The sequence below is a fragment of the Neovison vison genome, chromosome 6 (assembly GCF_020171115.1).
Source record: "Neovison vison isolate M4711 chromosome 6, ASM_NN_V1, whole genome shotgun sequence".
NCBI lineage: Eukaryota > Metazoa > Chordata > Mammalia > Carnivora > Mustelidae > Neogale > Neogale vison.
The window spans coordinates 48,931,026-48,951,530 of record NC_058096.1 but is presented as its reverse complement, the minus strand read 5'-3'; the positions used below and the strand labels follow the sequence as shown (position 1 = coordinate 48,951,530).

Sequence of the window (20,505 nt, the reverse complement as noted above, 5' to 3'; positions counted from 1 at the left end):
CAATTTAGGATCCTACAGAATCTTTATGACAAATAATTTGGTGTTTTTTTCTTTTTGGTGGTCACATTCTGATATTCTATTTGATTCTTTTTATTCAATGGACTTTTTTTTTAGTTCAGATGTGTTTGCTGCTTGATTTGAGTTAAAATGAAATATATGATTTGAGTTAAGATGAAATATATCTAAGGGCACACATACGCAGGACTAAAGAAATTAAGACAGTAGTTAGGGTGAAAAGAAGAACACAAATTCCTCCAATTTAGTAGCTTGATTATAAAAAATAGAAATAGAAGCACTACTATAGTATCCAGCATCAAAACCACAAGAGTAAGAAATACTACTAACAATACCTTACTTGACATGAGTAATTTGCTTTTTTGTGTTTGTTTTTCTGTTTTTGCAAGCTTGAGATTTTGAAAAATCTCTTTTCTCTTACTTGTACCTCAGGTCATAACATTTGTTATGTGTTTCATTGCAGTTCCGAAAAGGCTTCCAGAATTTCCTCAGGCAAACACACCCTTCCCCTTTGAGAAGCCTGAGGGCACTCTGGGTAATAGCAGCACCTTAAAGCTGGCATTAAGATAGGGGTAGTGATGGCTTAATTAACTCAGCCAAACAAGGGGTTGATTTAAAAACAAACAGAAAAAAAAGTCTGTTTGTCTCATTACATTTTCTACAAATACAGTAACAATCATCAGTATGTTAATTTTATACCGGTTTGGGGTTTATCCTGAAAAACTGTTGAAAGTATGACACTGAACTATGGTCTCTCTCTTTTTTTTTAAGATTTATTTCAGTGAAAGAGAGAGTGCCTGTGTGACATGCATGTGCACAGGGTGGGGGGAGGGGGGAGGGGCCAGGAAGAGGGAGAGGGAAACTCAAGCAGGAGGCACTAAGTGGGGAAGCTTGAGGAAGAGCGGGATCTCAGGACCCTGAGATCAGGCCGGAGCCAAAACCAGGAGTTGGGTGCTTAACCGACTGCGCCACCCAGGCACCCCCCCCAAATCTGTTCTCTTTCTGATCACTAATCAAATGATCTCTGGATAGATGCATATTGATTTCTTGATATAAAATAAATTTGGATTGGATTAGCACTTGTCTTTATTGCAAGCTTCTGGTAGCCACTTAACCATACCAACAACCTATTTCTGTCCCTTTCTCTTCTCCAAACAAAACAAGACAAAACAAAAACAAAGAAACCTCAGTGAATTCCATTTCTTTTTGCTGTAGCTTCAAGTGGAAAGCCATGGATTGTGCCTACAAGTAAAACATCAGAAGATTCCAAACTTCTCTCACCTCGAACTGGTAATTTTATTCTTTGTTAAATAATAGATTGGACCAACAATATTGAATAACTGCTCTTGTATTTATTTTTATAGATTCCCTAGTTGGTTATCAAAATACTTGTAGTAAATGGTAAAGCTATAATCCATTCTTGATACTTAGAGCAATGTCATGTTTTTCTCAATGCAAACACATAATAGTTTTATTTTTGTTTTAAAAATCTGTATTTTGGTGTCTGGATAGATAATTGGAAGTGTTGCTAAAGATGAACTGTGAATTGGCTCATGGATATTCTAGAGACATCTTTTATGACATTGAGAACAGTATCAAAAACAGCATATCATGGGTCTGAATTAGTATTATCAGCATAATGTTACACATTACATCTCACAAAGCAAAGTAAACTAGATGAACTCTTAGTTCATTTCATCTCTCAGCTTTTGGGTTATTAACCTTGAGGGCATAGGGTCAGTTAGGTTTCCCTTGAGATTTTTATCTTCCTAGGTTTTTTTGTGTCTATAATTTTCAAGAGTGAACTGACCAAAACCTCCTCAAGGAAACCATTTATGAAGTGTTGATGCCTAGGACATGAACTATATATAAAACCTGAATTGATCCAAGCTTTAGGTAGTGAGGAGAGATGTTGGGAAGTGAGGATTGTAAGGCTCCAAAGAGACAAAGGTTGAGGAGATTAAAGATCTTAATAAAGGAAAGGTTCCTTTTGCCTTCATTCCAGAAAAGGAATATTCTGGTCTTGCTCTGACAGAGTATGAATAGCGGCTAATGCTGCAGGAAGCACTTGCACTATCCAGTTACCTCTCTACAGCCAGAGCAACCTTGGGCTGCCAGAGAGCTTGCAACTATTGACTGCCAACCCCTTTTTGGATGAAGTGTTGAGGCTTGTCATGAGCTGTAACAGTTCAGTAGGTAATGATTTCAGGCATGAGCATTGGCTCTAGAAACTTCCTGGCCTTCCCTCACAACATTTAAATTTTATACTTTTGCTTCTTAGTATGACCCTTAGACCAGAAACATTGGCAACCCTGGGGACCTTATTAAAAAGGCAGAATCTTGGGGTCTACTCCAAATCTTTTGAATCAGGATCTGCTCTTTAAACAAGATTTCCAGGTAATTGGTATGATCAGTAAAGTTTGAGAAGCACTACCTTATCACTAGTCAATACTGTTTCACACAGTGTAGGCAAGAATCATCAAAAGTGGTCAATTATAGTGTGAGAGTCTTCCGGTCTATAAGATTAGTTTCTCAAAGTGAGTGATTAAGTAGCTCTTGTTTCTACTAATGCCCACAATGCCTCTATCTCTTATATAAAGGTTCTGTGACATCTTCTTTCATGTTAAATTTCAAATTAAAATTTATTTTAATTTGAATTAAATTGAAATTTAATATTGTGATTGGATATATTGATATATTCATACCATCCTTCCATTCATTGCAGCCTTTCCTGTTTCTTGTGATTGATTTTGTGTGAACTTATACATGTACTAAGTTTCTATTTCCTATTTCGTTTCAGTGTATATCATTACTTTACTTTCTGTTTACTCACCATGGTTTCCTAATGCAATTATTTTTGAAATTAAGAAGAGAAGTAGAGATAGTATTGGAAGTCTGGTCCATAAAACCATTGGTCCCATTCTTAGTTGTATCCTTTGAAGAAATGATATATTGTAGCTGGTATGAACGAACAAAATGAAAACTTTTTGCTTTCTCTGTTGGGATACAGTGCACCTATACTTGCTGTATCAATTCCCACTGGCCAAAGACCACTAGAATCATACATGTTTTTGAACAAAGTTAGGTGTTTTACTCATTGCAACAATAGGGAATGCAGAACATGAGAAATCATGGGATCTCTTGGTAAGAGGGTGCTAGAAAGGACTTATTGTAGAGGATGTGGAAGGAATGGCTCTGGAATGGCTGCTGCCAAAAAGTGGGAGTAATTCTATAACTGAATATCTTAATCCTTAACTAGAAGTGAAGAACAGAGTGAAGCAAAGTTGTGCTTGGTAAATTCATATTAACCAGAATGTGGGGACAGAAATTTTTGTGTTCATGCATTTGTGTTCAACACAATCACAGAGTGATATGGATTTCATCTTGATCCATCTTGGTCGCCACGTGGTCTTGTGTGAAGTTGGTATCCATACCAACTGTTGATGCTTAGCAGAACACCGCAGCCTAGCTGTGGGTGCCAGGCCAGCTCCTGGATGCCAGAAACTGCTTTTCTCTTTATCAGACATTAAGTGTGATTTATCAACACCTCTTGTAAAACTCCTTTTGCTTCAGCACTTGCTGGATTTGTGTTTTCCACATTTAGTTCATATTTTGTATCAACTCATCAGAATGCATGCTCTCAAAAAGATGTCAATGTTATCTTTGGATATAAAAAGCTGTATGGAAATTCTAACTTGCACGCTGATTATTGAAATCCCTAGATCATTTCAATAGTTGATGAAAGGAAGAGTAGGACAGGGTATATGGCATTTGGAGTGTCCCAAAAAAATCTGAGAAGTGTAGTCATCAAACATACTCTTCCCCACGTTCAGCTTATTTGCCCTAATCTTTCATTAGTGCTGAATTTTGTGATCTTATTATTTGGAGTTCTATTTTGTATTAAGCCCTCTCTAGACTATGCTTAAGTAGTATTGATTGATTTTTTTTTTAATTCCCTTGGAAAATCCAATTTATCTTAAAGTTTAGAAAGGAGATGGTTTAAAAAACTGCTTTATAATTATACACCACAATATATACTTTTTAAAAGATTTTTTAAAAGATTTTGTTTATTTGAGAGAGAGAGAGAGAAAGAGAGAGAGAGAGATTGTGCATGAATAGGGGGAGGAACAAAAGAAGAGGAATAAGCAGATTCTGTGATGAGTGAGGATCCCTAAACCCTGAGATCATGACCTGAGCCAAAAAGAAGAGTTGGACACTTAACCAAGTGAGCCACCCAGGTGACCCTGGAATATATACTTCTTAAAATGAGTTCTATGTTAAAAGGAAGTTGGCTACATTTTAGAAATACTTAAGTGCTTGTTACAATGGTTCAGAAAAGTACATTTTTCTGATGATGCAATAGAATAGTCTTAAGTTCTATTGGTAAGTGACCAGTTGACTTTGATTTCTGTGTTACTCTAGAGTGAGTTCTAGAGGAGCTCTCAGTAGCTTCCACTCATCACAAAGAATTATGCATTTGCTTGCATGTGCATGTACTTGTTGGGTTTATCTCTTCACTGGAATAATATAGTCTTGTATTTGGACAAATTAGTATTTGTTTTCTATTAAGAGATTCAAAGGGTTGTATGTATACCATCACATTGATCCTCCCAAAGTCCGTGGAAGTAAAGGGAGCTATCATTTTCTTTTAAGGAGGTTAAGTGAGAGGCTTGTCCCTGAATGCGTAGAGGAGCAAAACAAGATCCTCATTCATTTCTTTCCCAAGCTTCTCTTTAACAAAGCATTCCAAGTTAAGAGGGAAACAATGTCATACAGCTTGCTTTGAAATTTTTTGTTGAACAGAGTTAATTAAATGTTATTAGGTCCAGGTGCCTTCTAGAATTTTAAGAAACATTAAGTGGTCTGTGGGAAAGGTTGGCCAGTTTCTGAAGTTCAATCTTATTGCAAATGCGATCACTAATCTTTGAACTACAGAGTGAGACAACGCTGGATTAATAACTAACTCAACTGTCTAGCGGTTATGTGACTATAGACAAGTGATTTAACCTCTTAGAGCCTCAGTTTCCATATATACATTTTTCATTGGATTGTTATGTCTTAGAACTAATGTTTAAAAAGAAATAGTGTGTAAATCACTAAATCTAATTCACAGATTCACACTACATGAGAGATGCCCTATAATCTTTTCCTTAATACAATGGACTCTTGGAATGAATGCATCCTCTGCCCACCACACTGTCCATGCCAACCTTCCTGAATTGCTGCAGACATCCAATAGTAATAATAATACAATAATAACAAAGTACCAAAAAGAAATGAATGAAGGAAGAAAGAAAATAAAAAGACTCTAAGCTCACATATAATGATTTTTGAGTCTTCATTTCACTTGTTTGAATGCTTTTTTATGAGGAATGGAAAGGATATGTGCATTGTTATATAAAGAGACCCTGCTTCTCATGGAATGGTCTGATGTCCTATTCCAATGGCAAGAAAGTATCACACAGCTACACTGTTGTGTTAGAGTCACAGCCTGAATCATGCTATAAACTCTGAGACTCTTTCTAGACTCAGGGAGTAAAATGATGCCTGTCCAACTAGTTGTGTTTTTCCATGGGCATCAGAGATGGGAGAAGCAGCATAAATGCTGTGTCTATATCATCCCACAGCTGGGGCACATGCATGATTTCTAACGACCTTTATATCATTGGAGGGGGAGGGTGGAAATCAGCTTTTCGTTTCTGGCTTCATAATGTCCTCAGTGTTAAGCCTCTTTAACGTCCTTGATCATCACCTTAAGAAGACTTAGTCCCAGGAGAGATTTAAAGCCCAATTCATTTTTTTTTTTCTGAAAATAAATAAATTGGAAAAAAAATGTAAAAAAAAATGTAAAGCCCAATTCAAACTAAGAAAATGGTTTCTTTTTATAACCCAAGATGATTTGACATGTTTACTTTTATCCTCAGAAAATTCTCCTGCCTGTTCTTTCCCCAGCATATCCAGACTAAATGATTTTTCCCTCCAAATGTACTTTGAATGAGTGCTAAGATGACTCCTTCTTCTGACATAATTTCTTCCCCTTGAACAACAAACAGTTCTCTTTAGAGGCTCGCCCTTGACAAGAGAGTCCAAACTGGAAACAGTCAGCCTCAGTCTCTTCATTTGAATCCACTTTGGGAATCCACTAATTACTTTCCGTACTTTGTAGAACTTCAGTAAATTACAATATGCACTTCAGCTCTCAAAATCATTTAAAGACCTGAACGCTGAATGACCAGCACCCCCTAGGAGTGGTATAATGGTTGGAATGTTGTGGCCACAGGTGGTTTGCTCAGAGTGGTTGAAAAGAGATGGAACTCTCTGCATTTGGACCCTACTGCCTCTCTGTGAGGTGATGATGAGCATGGGATCTGGCCCACCCAGCTAGATGAAGCCCTAGAGAGGGAGGAAAGTAGGGATGAGTGGTGGTGTTGATGCTCTGAGAGTCAGAAAATAGGATTCAAGGGCAGCAGATGGTTTACAGATTTACTTTGAAATTTACAGCATCAGTGTTTGGTTTTGCTTCAGGAACATTTTCTTGTAGGCACTGTTTTCACAAATTTCAAGGCCAACCAGAGAGGTATTTTATTTTTCCACGAACTGAGGAAAGCATTATTTATTTATTTCAACGGTCCTGAGAACTCTGTGTGTGGTGTTCCTAAATGATTTTCTCGTCTGGCTGTTTATTGATAGCCCTATAGTATTTTCCCATTGCTCCTTCATATATGTTCTTAGATTCTATTTCCATGGCAGGGGATGGCCACATAAGCATGTGGCAGGTAATTAATTGTGTAGTAGAGGAAGAGATCTGTGTGCGCATGTATGTGTATCGTAAGATAATTAAAGGGGCCTATTCATTTATTTTCATTTGTCCCCACCAAGAACATAAACTACCCAACTGTCAAACCCACTGTTATTTGTTCACTATAATGGCCATCTTGCAGGTCAACTCTATTAATTCTGTTAATTAATAGAATGATTATTTCTTTTAATTTTATTGAGTCTCTACCATATACCAGACTCTTGGGCAAAATAAACCTTGGGGTGCCTAATGAGCATGACTGAGGTAATCCCTGTCCTAATGAGATCTTTTATCTAAGAATTTGTTTAAAAAGGAAAGTCTTCACATAGTTACCGGTATTCATGGAATTTGAATAAAATACATTGATAAATTCTTGATAATTGGAAATGCCTTATCTGTGTGCCATCATGTTTCCAGAGCAATACCAGAGCATTTTTATGATAGAATTTGCCTCTAATCAGTTTTTAAAAACTAAAGCAACCAACAACATAATCTAGCAGTGTGGTTTTAGAAAGTTGTGAGCAAATAAGAAAATGGTACTATGCCTTATTTTATACCACTGCTTCTTCTGAAAAATACAAAAGTAAAATTTGGTTATTAGCCATTACTTTTTCTTTTAAAAGAAAGTTAATAATTGCTTTTTCTCGGGGCGCCTGGGTGGTTCAGTGGGTTAAAGCCTCTGCCTGTGGCTCAGGTCATGATCCCAGAGTCCTGCATTGGGCTCTCTGCTCAGCGGGGAGCCTGTTTTCCCCCCACCCCCGCCTGCCTCTCTGCCTACTTGTTATCTCTGTCTGTCAAATAAATAAATAAAATCTTTAAAAAATAATAATAATTTCTCTTTGTAACCTTTGAATTGAACTACCTATTTTACTTGCATTAGATTGGTTCTGCAAATTTTGGTCCAATTTCTGTTCTGTGAATGCAAGATGAGAGAATCTGCTTAATGTCACATAGGAGCATTTCATCCACTGAAGTAAACATTGGTGATAGAAGGTGTTTGCCTAAGGCATCATAGCATGTAGAGTGTCCAACAAATAGAAAGGTTTACTTTTTACTCTTAGCTCTCTATCACTTTCATAGCTAGAGTAGCATTGTAAAAAGCCAGGTATGTCTAACCATTTCATACATTTTATTCTGGTACAGAAATACATGTATAGTACATTTGGAAGGCAGCTATGCCCACCACTATACCACCAATGCAGACCGTATACGAATTTTGTAACAAAATCAAGAGCTGTTGATTTTTAGGGAACTCCATTTCTGACACTGTTCTTTCCTCAAACATCTATACTCCAAAGTCATAAGAACATGTTCAACCCATGAGCCAAGCGAGATGATAGTATGTCTCTCAAAGCTGCCCAAAGAGCATAAAACTACCAGCAAGCGGTGTCTGTGAATAGTTAACTCTCTTGTTCTTAACTTACTCAACTCTCAGGAACTCCAGAAATGGAAATAGCAGGGACCAAGCCTCCTGGCAGATGTGTTATTTTAGTCTTAAGTATATTTGAAAAAAATGTTTGGAAGTTAGAGGTCCCTGACATTTGGGAGGTTCCCAACATGAACCACAATGGCCATCGGATGCTGGAAAGCGGGTTTCTTTCTTTACTATACACCTTCTAGGAATAACATGAGGGAAGATGGCAGCCTGGCTTGGAACCTCCAGAATGAAAGTAGAAAGAGGGCAAATAAATACCTCTTGGGACAAAAAGTACAGAATCGAAGAAAGCTGGTTCAGTGTTACCAGATAATAGGGGAAATGTGGACTTCATGTAATAGACAGTTGCCTTTTTCAAAAGCAAGCAGCAATATAAATAAAAGTCAAACTATTTAGTCATAATTTCTGGTATGAGAAATTGAAATACAAGTTGGTAAAGTTTTCCAAACTTGTTTAGAATCAGATAGAGCTGACTTTGCTAGATCCATGACTTGAAATTGGCTTAAAGCAAGCCTCAGATCAACAACTGCCAACATTTTTTATCCTCTAAAAGGTCAGTCATTCTTGGGGTGCCTGGGTGACTCAGCCAGTTAAGCAGCTGCCTTTGGCTCAGGTCACGATTCTGGAGTGCTGGGGAGCCTGCTTTTCCCTCTCCCTCTGTACCGCCCCCCACTCATGCCCTCTTTCTGTCAAATAAATAAATCTTCAAAAAAAAAAAAAAAGTCATTTATTCTTATCTGACCCTTTAAAATTGTAGCTAAACACAAGAAAACCTTGCATCACAATGTAATAGAACTTCTCTTAGAAAGTTTACATGACTCATAATGTTCTTTCCATTTTTTGAAGATTTTGCAAAGGAGTAGATTTTCCTTCACAAAATGAAATCTGTTTCCTGCTTCTTTCGTGTGTGGTGCAGTATGGATGGCCTCTCTGTCTTAGAGTGTGTCCCACAGTGTGATATTATCATTCTTAAACCTTCAACTAGCACTGGTTCAAAATCATTACAATGTCACTGAACTACAAGTTAACTACTGAGTAAATTTTCCTGTGAATTTCCATATAGCCATTCTGAATGGGGAAGGAAAGTAACATCTACCTCATAACAATTAATGCTTTGTGTACACCTCTCATTCTCTTAGTGACAGCTCTTTGTGCAGAAAAGAGAACATTTTTATTTTGATGCTGTTCTTGCTTACAGATTCTGTGCTTACATGGACATGAAATGTATCCCTTTGTTAGAATCAACTGTTATTTTTAAGGTCACCCTGCTCGCTTTATTTTATGTAGTGTGTGAACTTGATCCTGAAATCCACCTAGACTGTAGAAGGACTACAAGGAATATAGGAAGAAAGTTGCTTCTAGGTAAAGAGGCAAGAGGTGCGGTGCACGAGGAAAAGACCGGGTCTTAACTCGGCTCTTTCTGGCCCTGTTAATGGGATGAAAAATATGCTGAGCTTGACAGTCCCAGTGTGGGACCACCTGCAAATGTCTTCACCACTATGAATGTCAACTTTGTTGTCTAGGAAACGGAGAAACACCCCATTATCTAGAAAGTGAGGATGATGCCTACCTCACCTGTTTCTCAGGGATGTTGAGAGGGTTAAATAAGCCTATCAGTGAGAAACTGCTATGTAAATTGAAAAGTGCGGTCCCAACATAAGATTCCATGATGGTAACTTTCACTAGGTAGAAAGACCAAGCAGTAGACTTGATGAGGGAGTAGGAGGCTGGCTGAGAACAGAGCAGGGGCTGGCGCCTTGCACCCCCTCTCCACCCACTCCCCTTGGTAATATGTGTGGCATTCCACAGGCATCTGTGACTGCCCTAAAAGAAGAGCAAATGGTTATCTTGCAGAGATCACAGTCCTGCAAGGCAGGAGTCTCTCTTGGTTTACAAATGTCCTTGAGATTTACAACAAAGAAGTTACCTTATCAATAGCCCAATTTCCAAAGACACATAACTCAGTTCCTCAAGCCCTAACATCACCCTCCCCTCCATAAAAAAACAAAGGAGAGGGAGGTAGAAGGAAAAGTAAATAAAGTTAAATTTCTTTTAAAACCTAAATCTCACTAACAAGGACGCTTGATAGCAGCAATGTAACATTCCACCAGGAGACTCCCAATTGTCTTTATGTTAGTGCCTCATTACAGGGAAAGTGGCCTTGGCTTGATAGTAACCAGGCCTTCAATATCCTGACAGTCTTCTTTACCCCAATTGCCCTTCTGAACACCCCTTTGTCCTCACCTACCCAACTCCTGTGTATATAACCAGCCACTCCTCACAGGCCCTGGGCAGCCGCATCTCTGCCTGCCCACGGGTCCTGTCCCCGTGCTCCAGAGATGTCTTAAGAATTCTTTCTTTAGCCGTCGGCTCCGAACCTCACCCCACTGAACCTCACCTAGGTTCGAGAACTTCATCAGATTCAGTGCAAAAAGCTTTAATGTGACCGCTTTTTCCTTCTTTGGAAATCTCTCCTCAAATTGCTTCTGGCTCATATATGTTTATACTCCTTGAAGCTCTTTGATTTAGAGCCGGTACCACTTCATTATAAATACATAGCACGATGCACACATCACCCTTGAGACCACTGTCCAGGTTCACTTGGGGAAAGCCTTTAGTTCGGGGCAGGGGTGGGGGCTGATGAGGGAGACTGGAGGCAGTGATTATGCATTAGTGACAAGATAAGTAGCCCAGAGCTAAAACTCACTCACATCTACATGAGACTCCCTTGTAACCAGCATTAAATTATGTCATGAAATCTTTTAAAATTCATCAAAATTAACATCTTCTCTTTTGTTTTACCTTTTCTTTTTAAAAGCCACTTATGATGTTTTCTCAAGCCCTGCGACATCAGATGAGCCTGAAATGTCAGAAGCCCGCACAGGTATATCCAGCTTCTCAGGGCTTTCTTTGGATGCCAGACCATTCTGACAGCACTATACCTAGTTCCCACTTTAATTTTGCAGAGGGAGGAAGCACACTCTTCGGAGCTCTGCAGGGGAATGTGGCAGTCTCCATCCGGGAGATGTATCCCACCCATTTCTCTGTTGAGCCATTATCTCTTTATCACCATCAGTAATAAGCTCTGCCCCGTGTGGGAGATGCAGATAGATTTGGTTGCTACTGAGCCAAAGTCATGAAATGGCCCTATTGCTCTATTATCAATATCATTCCAAAAAAGTTTCAGATTCTTAGAGAGTTTTCTGTAGAGCAGTGGTTCTCAAATGCGGAAGACTTCTCTAGGCATTTGGCAATGGCCAAAGATATTGTTCGTCACAACTGGGGAAGGTGGTACTGACATCTAGTGGAGGGAGACCAGGAATACTGCCAAACTCCTGCAAATATACAGGATAGCCTCCCTACACAACCCCCCACCCGCAACAAGGAATTATCCAGTCCTAAAGGGCTATGGTGCTGAGGTGAGAAATCCTGTTCTAGGATGACAAATGTCATTCATTTGTCTGTGGAAGTCCAGTTGGGTCTAATCTTTGACATTCTTTTACTGATCCTTCTACAAATGAGTTTAACTCAATCTAATAGTTCCTTCTAGCAAGTGTTCATTAAGCATCTACTAAACTAGGTACTGTGAGAGATTCGGAGTAAATAGGACTGGTCTCTGCTAGACATAGCTATGTATCTGATATTTTTTGTATATTTAGCCTCATAATAGCATTTTTTTGTGCCATGATAAAGGTAAATAATTTTGAATAGCAGCAGAAAATAAGGGGGGAAAATGAAATAGAATGCTGAGTGAATTCAGCTAGTAGTTCAGAAACAAAAGTGAGAAATCAGAAAAACCAGTTGAAAACAAGTTAAATATATACAACATTGTTTTTATCATGGTTTTTATTTAAAGTATGTATGTTTTTTAAAAGTGAGTTGCTCTTCCGCTCCTAATGAATCACTAGTTTAAAAATGTTGGTCCACTCTCTTTCAACTGTTTTTGATACTTTTTCCCATATGAGGCATAATTCATTACTCATGAATTTGTATTTTATTCTTGGGGCTTTCTCCTTTTATAAATGTTGACATTTATTCCAACAGCAACAAGTGATCCATTTCTGGATTCTGTCCCACCTAAAACTTCTAGAACTCTTGAACAGCCAAGGGCAACACCGGGTAATGTTTTTAACAGAAAAATCCTACTTTGTTTTCCATCAAAAGAAAATCCATGTGAATGCCATTCTTCCAAATGACCATTTCATCCTATCACATCTAATCATTTATTTCATTTTTACTTCTGAATGTATTTTTTTTTTCTTGTAATGCAGACATCTTATGTTGCATTTGGGGCATTCTCTCTCTCTATCGAACTATAATAGATCATTTTTTTTCCATCCTTAAAGGAATGAAAAGCTTTGAAAATTGCATGGACCTCTTCATCATCCATATCATCCCATCTCATTCATGTGTTTGTGGCCTGTATCACCTCTCTTCCATGCATTGACCCTGCCCAGGGTCTGCCACTGAAAAATGGTCATTCTGATCTTTTCTCTTCTTTAAATCATTATTTCATCTACCAGCTTTCAAGACTATATGCATTTTTCATTCTTAGTCATGTACATGTAGCATGTGCTTTGCAATACCATCTAAAAGCATGTTAAAACTCTGAAAACACCTCATTTTAACTGGAATTACTTGGTGGGTGGGGTGTTTGTATTTTCAGCTCCAAGTGAAACACCATTTGTTCCTCAAAAATTGGAAATCTTTACAAGTCCTGAAATGCCACCTACAACACCTGGTAACAATGACATTTTTATGGTTGTGTACTTTGAAAGAACAGATAAAGTGTCAAGAGAAGAATCAGTTTTGTTGGATTTCCAGAGTATTTTCATAGTAAACATTCCCTTTCATTCTCTGTCATGAAATTCTTCCAAAAACTGGGTTATCTGTAGGACTGCCTTGTGATAATTCTCAAAGGATTTCCATAATCTTGGTGTCCATGTATTTAAAGAATTACTTTCTTTCTGTAATCCTTTCCACTTTGCTTATCAGAAAGTTGCAATGGAATTACAGATGATAATTATTTTATAATATATTCCTTCTATGTAGCCCAAATCAATACCACCTGGTCAGAGTATTTTTCTCAGCGTAGTTTAAATATAAAGAGCACCATGTAGGTTCTGCAATGAGGAAAGATGGGTAAGAGAAGTAACACAGTCTATATGCTATTATAGAAAATTATTTGAATAATGAAGTTCATTAACTCTTGCTGAGGTTAGTCATGAGCTACAGAATTAAAGCAGTTCTGAACTTCCGTTCTCTAAATCCCAAATGTTTGTGCTTCTCCTCTATTGTTCAGTAAGTTATCTTTTGAGTTCTTAACTCTACCTTGTGTTCTTAAATCCCTTAAGAGTACCCTCTTCCCAGTACATTTAGCTCAACAATGTACCTTTGGTTTTTATATGGACAGCTAATTCATCTTAGCCCCCAAACACCACATTTATTGAGCCTCTACTGTGTATAAAGCACAGTACTGGGCATTCTGGAGATACAAAGAAATAAAAAGTAGTTCTTGTATTCAAGAAGTTTATGAATTTACAGTTATACCCTGATTGGTCCCTGCAAAATATTATTTATCAAAGCTATATTAAATCTTCTTTCAGCTGCCCAGCAAACTACGTCTATCCCTTCTACACCTAAACGACGCGTCAGGCCCAAAACACCAAGAACCAAACCTGGTAAATAACTGCCTCTTTAACCTCTCAGGATTTTTAATTCCAAATAGAGAATGTCCATCTCCTTATCATAAAAAGAGGTTATGTGATTCTATAGATTAAATGTCTATGGGTCTTTACAAAATTTGAAATTAAGTGAAGATGAATAAATCAAAATAACAGAAATCAATTTTCAATACTTCATAATTTAAAATTATTTCAGTGATGTTCTTACATGTGGATTTTGGTATAAACCCAGAAGCAGGTACTAATGTCACTGTGTTAGAAAGTAAGATTTATAATGAAATTTGTTTCCTTGGTATGTATGTATATTTAGCTGTTTATTAGGCTGACAGTTCTTGTTTTGTGTGCCAGCAGTATTTTCAGCTTTGAACTGGGGCTGTGGCTCACAGGAGAGACCATGACTCCCTCTGTCCAATTGCTTATCCTCTTAGAGAGATCATACAGCATAAAGAGTGAGAATCAACATGAAACTATACAATCTGCTTATGAGGCTATAATACTTGTGTGGAAGCTCAGAAAAAAGAAAGAGTTGAGGATGTAAGTCTCAAAATATGGGTAGGGTTCAGACAAATTTGAAGGTGGAGGGAACAACATAAGCATACGTTATGGCACAGAATTTGCATGGTAATAGCTTCCCTGGAGGTAATATTTTTCATTGTCAGATAACACACTCAGAATCATGCTCAACGAATCAAGTTTTTGCCTATTCCATGGTAGAATAAATACAGTTTTTTATAGCATTTACTACTATGACTGAACTTATAAATTCTTTCCCAAAACTTGTACTCACTGTATTTGTAAACACTGACAGCTAAATATGGCAGGATTTCAAAAGGGTCATTCGGTTCTTCTTGGGTTGATATCTTTTTATTGCCTCTAGGAATCTTAATTTTGTTTTTCCTTTCCATCACCAGAAAGAACCACAAGTCCTGGGACAGTTACACCTAAAATTCCTAAAATCCCTGAATCTACACAGACAACACTGGGTAATGATATGTCCTTGGTAGATGGGTTACTTCATTTTGACATGAAAATTCAATGCCTTAGCTTTTGTGTAATGTCTCGGTCTCTGTTCTAATTAGGTCATTTTAACACTACTGAGAATCTCATAAAATACAACAGCTTGGTGGCTTTTGTGATTTTCAATAGTTGGTCTCATAGCCAGCACATGTGAATTCAGCATCCATATATTATCCTGTACCTTGGAAAGCTGACAAACCACTGCTGCCTTCTCTTCTTCCATCCACCATTGTACGTGAAGTGGAGTCTTAGACACAGTCCTCCACTTTTTTTTATTTTTTATTTATTTATTTTTTTTGAGGGAGGCCCTCAAGTTCAAATTCAGACTTCCTTGGCAGGAATAGTACTCTATTATGATGTTAGTAGAATTTCTTTGTACTATAGACCATGGCATTTTACCTATCAATGATTATTCATTTTAAAACATGCCTAAAATCTTGGATATGCCTGAGAAATATGGAGTAAGGGTACAAAGTTATTATACTGATTTTTTTTTAAACAATGGATTAGAATAATCTTCTTTGTGTAGTTATTGTGGCTATTTGTAACAATGCTGTTTCTGTTCAAATATACTCTTGAAATGCTTTTTCTGAATCAGATGCAAATATATCACTGTTTCCCGTTAAATACTTGTCTGTGAAATATTCTTTCAATGGAATATTTCCAAAAAACATCTAAGATGATGGGTTCATTTCACTTAAAGTATAGGTTTTCCTTTTGATGTTTTAGATACTGAAATGCTTAAATAATGATTTGTCAATTATTTTCTTTACTTTTCCAGCTCCCAGTAAAACACCATTTATTTCTTTGAAACCTAAAATTCCTCTCACCCCAGAAGGGACACCCACCAAACCTGGTAATAACCCAAACCTTTTTTTTTTTTAATTTCAAAAGTAGGATTAAAAAATTGTTTCATGTCACTCTTTGGAGCAAGAACTTCTGATTTGTATTTTGTTATTTGATACAATTTTTCCACGGAAAGTGCAAAAATGAAATGCAATGATCTCATTATAACCAGCCCCTCTGATATTATCATAGTGTTGCCCTGAACTTTTGGGTGGACCATTCTGTTCATGACCATTACAGAGAAAATACAGAAATAGAGTGATGGGGGTGATTGAGGACTCCCTTGTCTAGGACTATGAAATAATTTCCAATACCAGAGTGGACTGGAATTCTGATCACACTGAACAATAGCGTTTCAGCCTGAAAGAGGGGAAGTGTTTTCATCCCCTAAAAACTCTGCCCTTGTTTTAAGACTTCTCATTCTCCAGCTGCAAGATTGGAAAGGATGGGATTTTCCCAATGCTCCATGATTTACTTTCTGAAATGAAGCTGATTTCTGAATACTGACTTTTGTTTATTTCTCAGGTGTAATAATGGTGTTTTGCTGAAGAGAAGAAGGCTCTTTTACAGGGAAAGGTTATTGCATTTGTGTAATTAATAACAGAGATATCCCCTGTCTTTAGATGGCAGGACATACTGAATGACAAAGTTTTCTTTTTTTTTTTTTCTGTTTATCCAGAGTCTGTACAGCCGTTTAAATGTTGACTTCTAGAAATCCCCTCATACTCAGGAAATCTGTCAATGCAAATCATTTTCCTCCAAATTTTAAACTTATCTTCAGGGTTTTTCTCACTGTCACATTCTATGGATTTTTCACTAATGGGTGTTCACAAAGTACGATCATTAAAACAAACAATTTTCTACATAAATGGACATGATTTATTTTTTTGCAGTGAAATGGGCAAGGAAGAAAAATGTAACTGCTCAGAAAAAAGAATTCTCAAGACTCCCTTTAAAGAGGCAGTGAGATTTCCAGGTGTAGGTGTCAGACTAGAGGAAATTAGGGATTAAGCAAAAGGAGTGTAGTTGATGCTGTGACCATGGGTGAGGTCTCCAAGTCAGAGAAATGGAATGAAGTTTCACTCTTGCCCAGAGGGTTTATTTGGAGAAAGAAGTATAGCTAATGAAACTCAAGAGCTCTAACAGTTTAAATCAAAGAACTTCGACAGCTATATGAGAGAAGGGCTTAATGTACATTTGTTTAAAAATCATGCTTAGAGGGCTTTGGAATTAGGTTATAACTGTTATGCTGTACTTTGGAGAGAAGGTTATTATCTAACAGATTGAAAAATATTACCGTGTGTTTAGACCACCAAATTTAAATAAATGTCTCTCCAATCTAAGTATTTCTGTTATTACAAGATAAAATTTGAAAAGACAAAAAAAGCCTTCGGATGTTCTTAAGAGTTTAAACTAGTTAGTTACATTAGTAATTTCATTGGTTTCTAAAGAAAGATTTATAAGAAATTCACTCATACAAGTAAGGGGAGAGGATGAGTTCTTATTCTAAGCTCTTCGAGCAAAGAGACTTCTTTGATTCGACATTTTCTTTTAACATGTGGCAAATTATTTGGAAGCCAATGAGTTTTATATTCCTCTGATTTCTACCTTCTGATCACCTAAGAAAAGCCATGCTTTCCCCCCTCATATCAAGTATTAGGACTTCGGAATCTGCACCTACATTTACATCCACTTAAGTTGACCACCAGTGGTCTGAGGCAACACAAAGTAATGGATCTCTGCAAAACGGTGCTTGGGTTCTAGCTTTTTAAAATGTATTTATTTTTACTTGAGGGCAGGCCACCATTATAGCTCTGTGGAAGATTTCTGTCACTAGCCAAGGTTCAGGAGAGCAAATAAACCACCAAAACCTTTTTTATTTGAGTGATTCATTGCCTTCCCCAGCCCTCTCCTCACATGCTGCTATTTTTCCATCTCACTTTCCCTGCAAATTGCTTGCTTTTCCTTTGGTTTTCCTTGTGGTTACACTAATGAGTAAAAACCCACATTGGGTTTGGCTTGTTTTATAAGCATAATCCACCACTTTCTTGAAAATCCCACCTTGTACCATGTCCCAAATTGTCTGCCTCGTCCAGCGAGAAGTGCTTCCTTCACAGTTAATCTTTAAGATGGTGGTGACATTGGGCTCTTCAGGCTTTTAACAGACTGGAAAAAGAGAGAGACAGAGAGAGAGAGAGAGACAGAGAGATTGAGAGAGAGAGACCTCCAATTATAGGTGTTTTTTTTTACACAGTTCTCTGACACAGTGGATAGAAGTATAAATTTTTCTCACTGTTAGTCACAAATCTGGAAGCCAGGTGTATTTTTCTTTTGTGTTGAGGTGAGTGGTATAGTTATTTGCATGCCACTTGACATTTTTATTCCTTTGCCCATAATACCTTAAAATTGTTAATTAGAGGAAATCTTGTCAGAAGATGTATTTGCTTTTAATAAACCCTGACATTAGTATTTCTAGGTACAGGTGAATTAGATGCTTAATTGAGGGCCTCCATACCTATTTGGTTTCCATTTCAGTGAGGAACTCAAAAATACAGATTTTTGTTTATAAAATTCATAAGACCACATTCTTTAATCTTTGTAAATTCTAAAAGATGCTACAAGTAGCAAATTTTACTTTTTCACAGTTAAGAAGGCAACTTGGTAGAAATTAAGACATGAATTACATCCTCAAAATTTCAAAAAGAATTTTTGTTTCCCATTTTCAGATATGGACTTTTTTGATATTTAATGTATTAATGTACTACTTATTTAGCCTATCTCCTGTAGAATCTGAGACACCCAGACTCCTCCCACCCTCTCTCTCTTCTCTCTCTTTCTCTCTTACACACACACACACAGAAACACACAGAAACACAATTTTTGCCTAGCTATGTGTACTTTAGTCTGATAAATCACTGCGGCTTTGCAGTTTATCTGTTTTTATCTATTTCTGGATAAGTTCTTGAGGAATGAAAAAAAATTTTTTTTTTTTTTGGTCACAGACATGCTAATGAACAATGCCACCTTTTATAACACCTTGTATCTATTATACATTGCTTTCAGAATAAATGAAAATTCTCTACCTGCAAAATTTTTTGTTGTATGTTCTATATTTTAGATACTAAAGAGTCTCTATCTACTTCTCCAAATCCTTCCACAGCCCCTAGTCCAAAAACATCATCTTGGTAAATGTAGTCTAAAAAATAGAACTGACAAAATGATTTAATTTCTTTTAAGCTGGTTGGTGGGTGCCATGTTAATTACTTTTTCTGTAGGAAAAAAATGACAAAGAATCTTCACTTTTTTCTTCTTTGAGATTGAGTTCCTTTTTTATTTTCTTCTTGAAAGAAAGAATTCTTTTTGTTCTGTAGAATAAGAAATCTATTGGATAATCTTTTTTCTTTTTTTAAGGCCAAATACTCTTTTTTTTTTTTTTTAAGATTTTATTTATTTGACAGACAGAGATCACAAGTAGCAGAGAGGAAGGCAGAGAGAGAGGAAGGGAAGCAGGCTCCCCGCTGAGCAGAGAGCCAGATGTGGGGCTTGATCCCAGGACCCTGGGATCATGACCTGAGCCGAAGGCAGAGGCTTTAACCCATTGAGCCACCCAGGCGCCCCTTGGATAATCTTTTTAAAAGCACAAACAGATATTGTAACCAAACTATATTCAGCACAAAGTATCATTTACTTACTGCCAATTTGAAAAACATTGGAAGGATTGTTATCTTTCAGAATATTTAAATAATATTGTTATTTAATTTGTTCAGTGTTTGATGAAATCTGAGATTACTTTTTGACTTCTTTGATTTGCTAACCAGAATGAAATAAATTTCATATGTAAACCAATTTGCTCACCAGTAATAAATACTAGTAAATATGAGGAACTATATGAACCATCAAGGCCCTTTTTACCTTTTTAGACCATATATTCAATTCCTTTTTTTTTTTTTTTTTTTTTTTTAAGACTATCAGATCCAGCCAGGCTGAAAAATCACCCAAAACTAACAAATCTCAGACCTGGCTATAGGTCTGTTGGGTCTTTTGCCTCTTCCTACTTCCTTGGACAAATCTGACCATCCTAACTGAAAACAAATCGGCAGGTGATGGGACACTCTGGCCAGCTTTGGAGAGGCTACCCTGACCTTGCTTTAAAGCTGTATCTCTTCAGGCACTAGGAAAAATCTTCAGAATATTAGGTAGTGGAGAAAATAGCTGAAAATCAACAAAAACCAGAATTCTCAATTTTTACTTTTATTGTGGTTTGTTGAAAAGGATGTGGAGTGATCTTTAGTGTAATAAGCCATAGAACCCGATTTTTCACCAGTGAGAGAACAGCTTTGAGAGTAAAGGACATTTAATTTTTCTGTCTTTAAATGGTGATCTTTAGCATCGGCTTTGATAATAATTATTTTATTGCAGCCCCAGAACCTCAGACTCTACCACCATCACAGTCAACTCTAGTCAACCACCACTTACAGTCAACACAGTCAACTCTATTAATGAAATTTCCTTTGATGAGTGAAGAAGAAACCTCTTCCTTAGGACCCTTTATGTTAAATTTTGTCCTTACCTTGGGCTTTTTAAAAATTTGTCCTTCAGATCTTCATTTCAGCCATGTGGTCAGATGATACACTCTTTGTTTTTGCTTAACTAAGCAGAGGCTCTAGAAGCCGTGCTGATTTTGATTGAACACATGCTCTGTCATCCTC

General features: G+C 37.1%; 1 protein-coding gene across 25 annotated transcripts in view; it reads left to right on the top strand.

Annotated features, from left to right (window-relative positions):
* Positions 1 to 20,505, top strand: part of LOC122908449 (ABI family member 3 binding protein) — a 250,542-nt gene that overhangs the window by 118,377 nt on the left and 111,660 nt on the right. For 20 of the 25 annotated variants that reach the window (XM_044251232.1, XM_044251256.1, XM_044251236.1 and 17 more), the window contains exons 13-20: positions 479 to 550; positions 1,231 to 1,305; positions 11,068 to 11,133; positions 12,294 to 12,368; positions 12,916 to 12,990; positions 13,856 to 13,930; positions 14,845 to 14,916; positions 15,732 to 15,806. In XM_044251232.1, coding sequence (XP_044107167.1) covers positions 479 to 550; positions 1,231 to 1,305; positions 11,068 to 11,133; positions 12,294 to 12,368; positions 12,916 to 12,990; positions 13,856 to 13,930; positions 14,845 to 14,916; positions 15,732 to 15,806 — 585 coding nt within the window. The remainder of the gene's footprint in view (positions 1 to 478; positions 551 to 1,230; positions 1,306 to 11,067; positions 11,134 to 12,293; positions 12,369 to 12,915; positions 12,991 to 13,855; positions 13,931 to 14,844; positions 14,917 to 15,731; positions 15,807 to 20,505) is intronic. The other 5 variants (XM_044251252.1, XM_044251253.1, XM_044251244.1 and 2 more) reach the window with 2 other exon arrangements.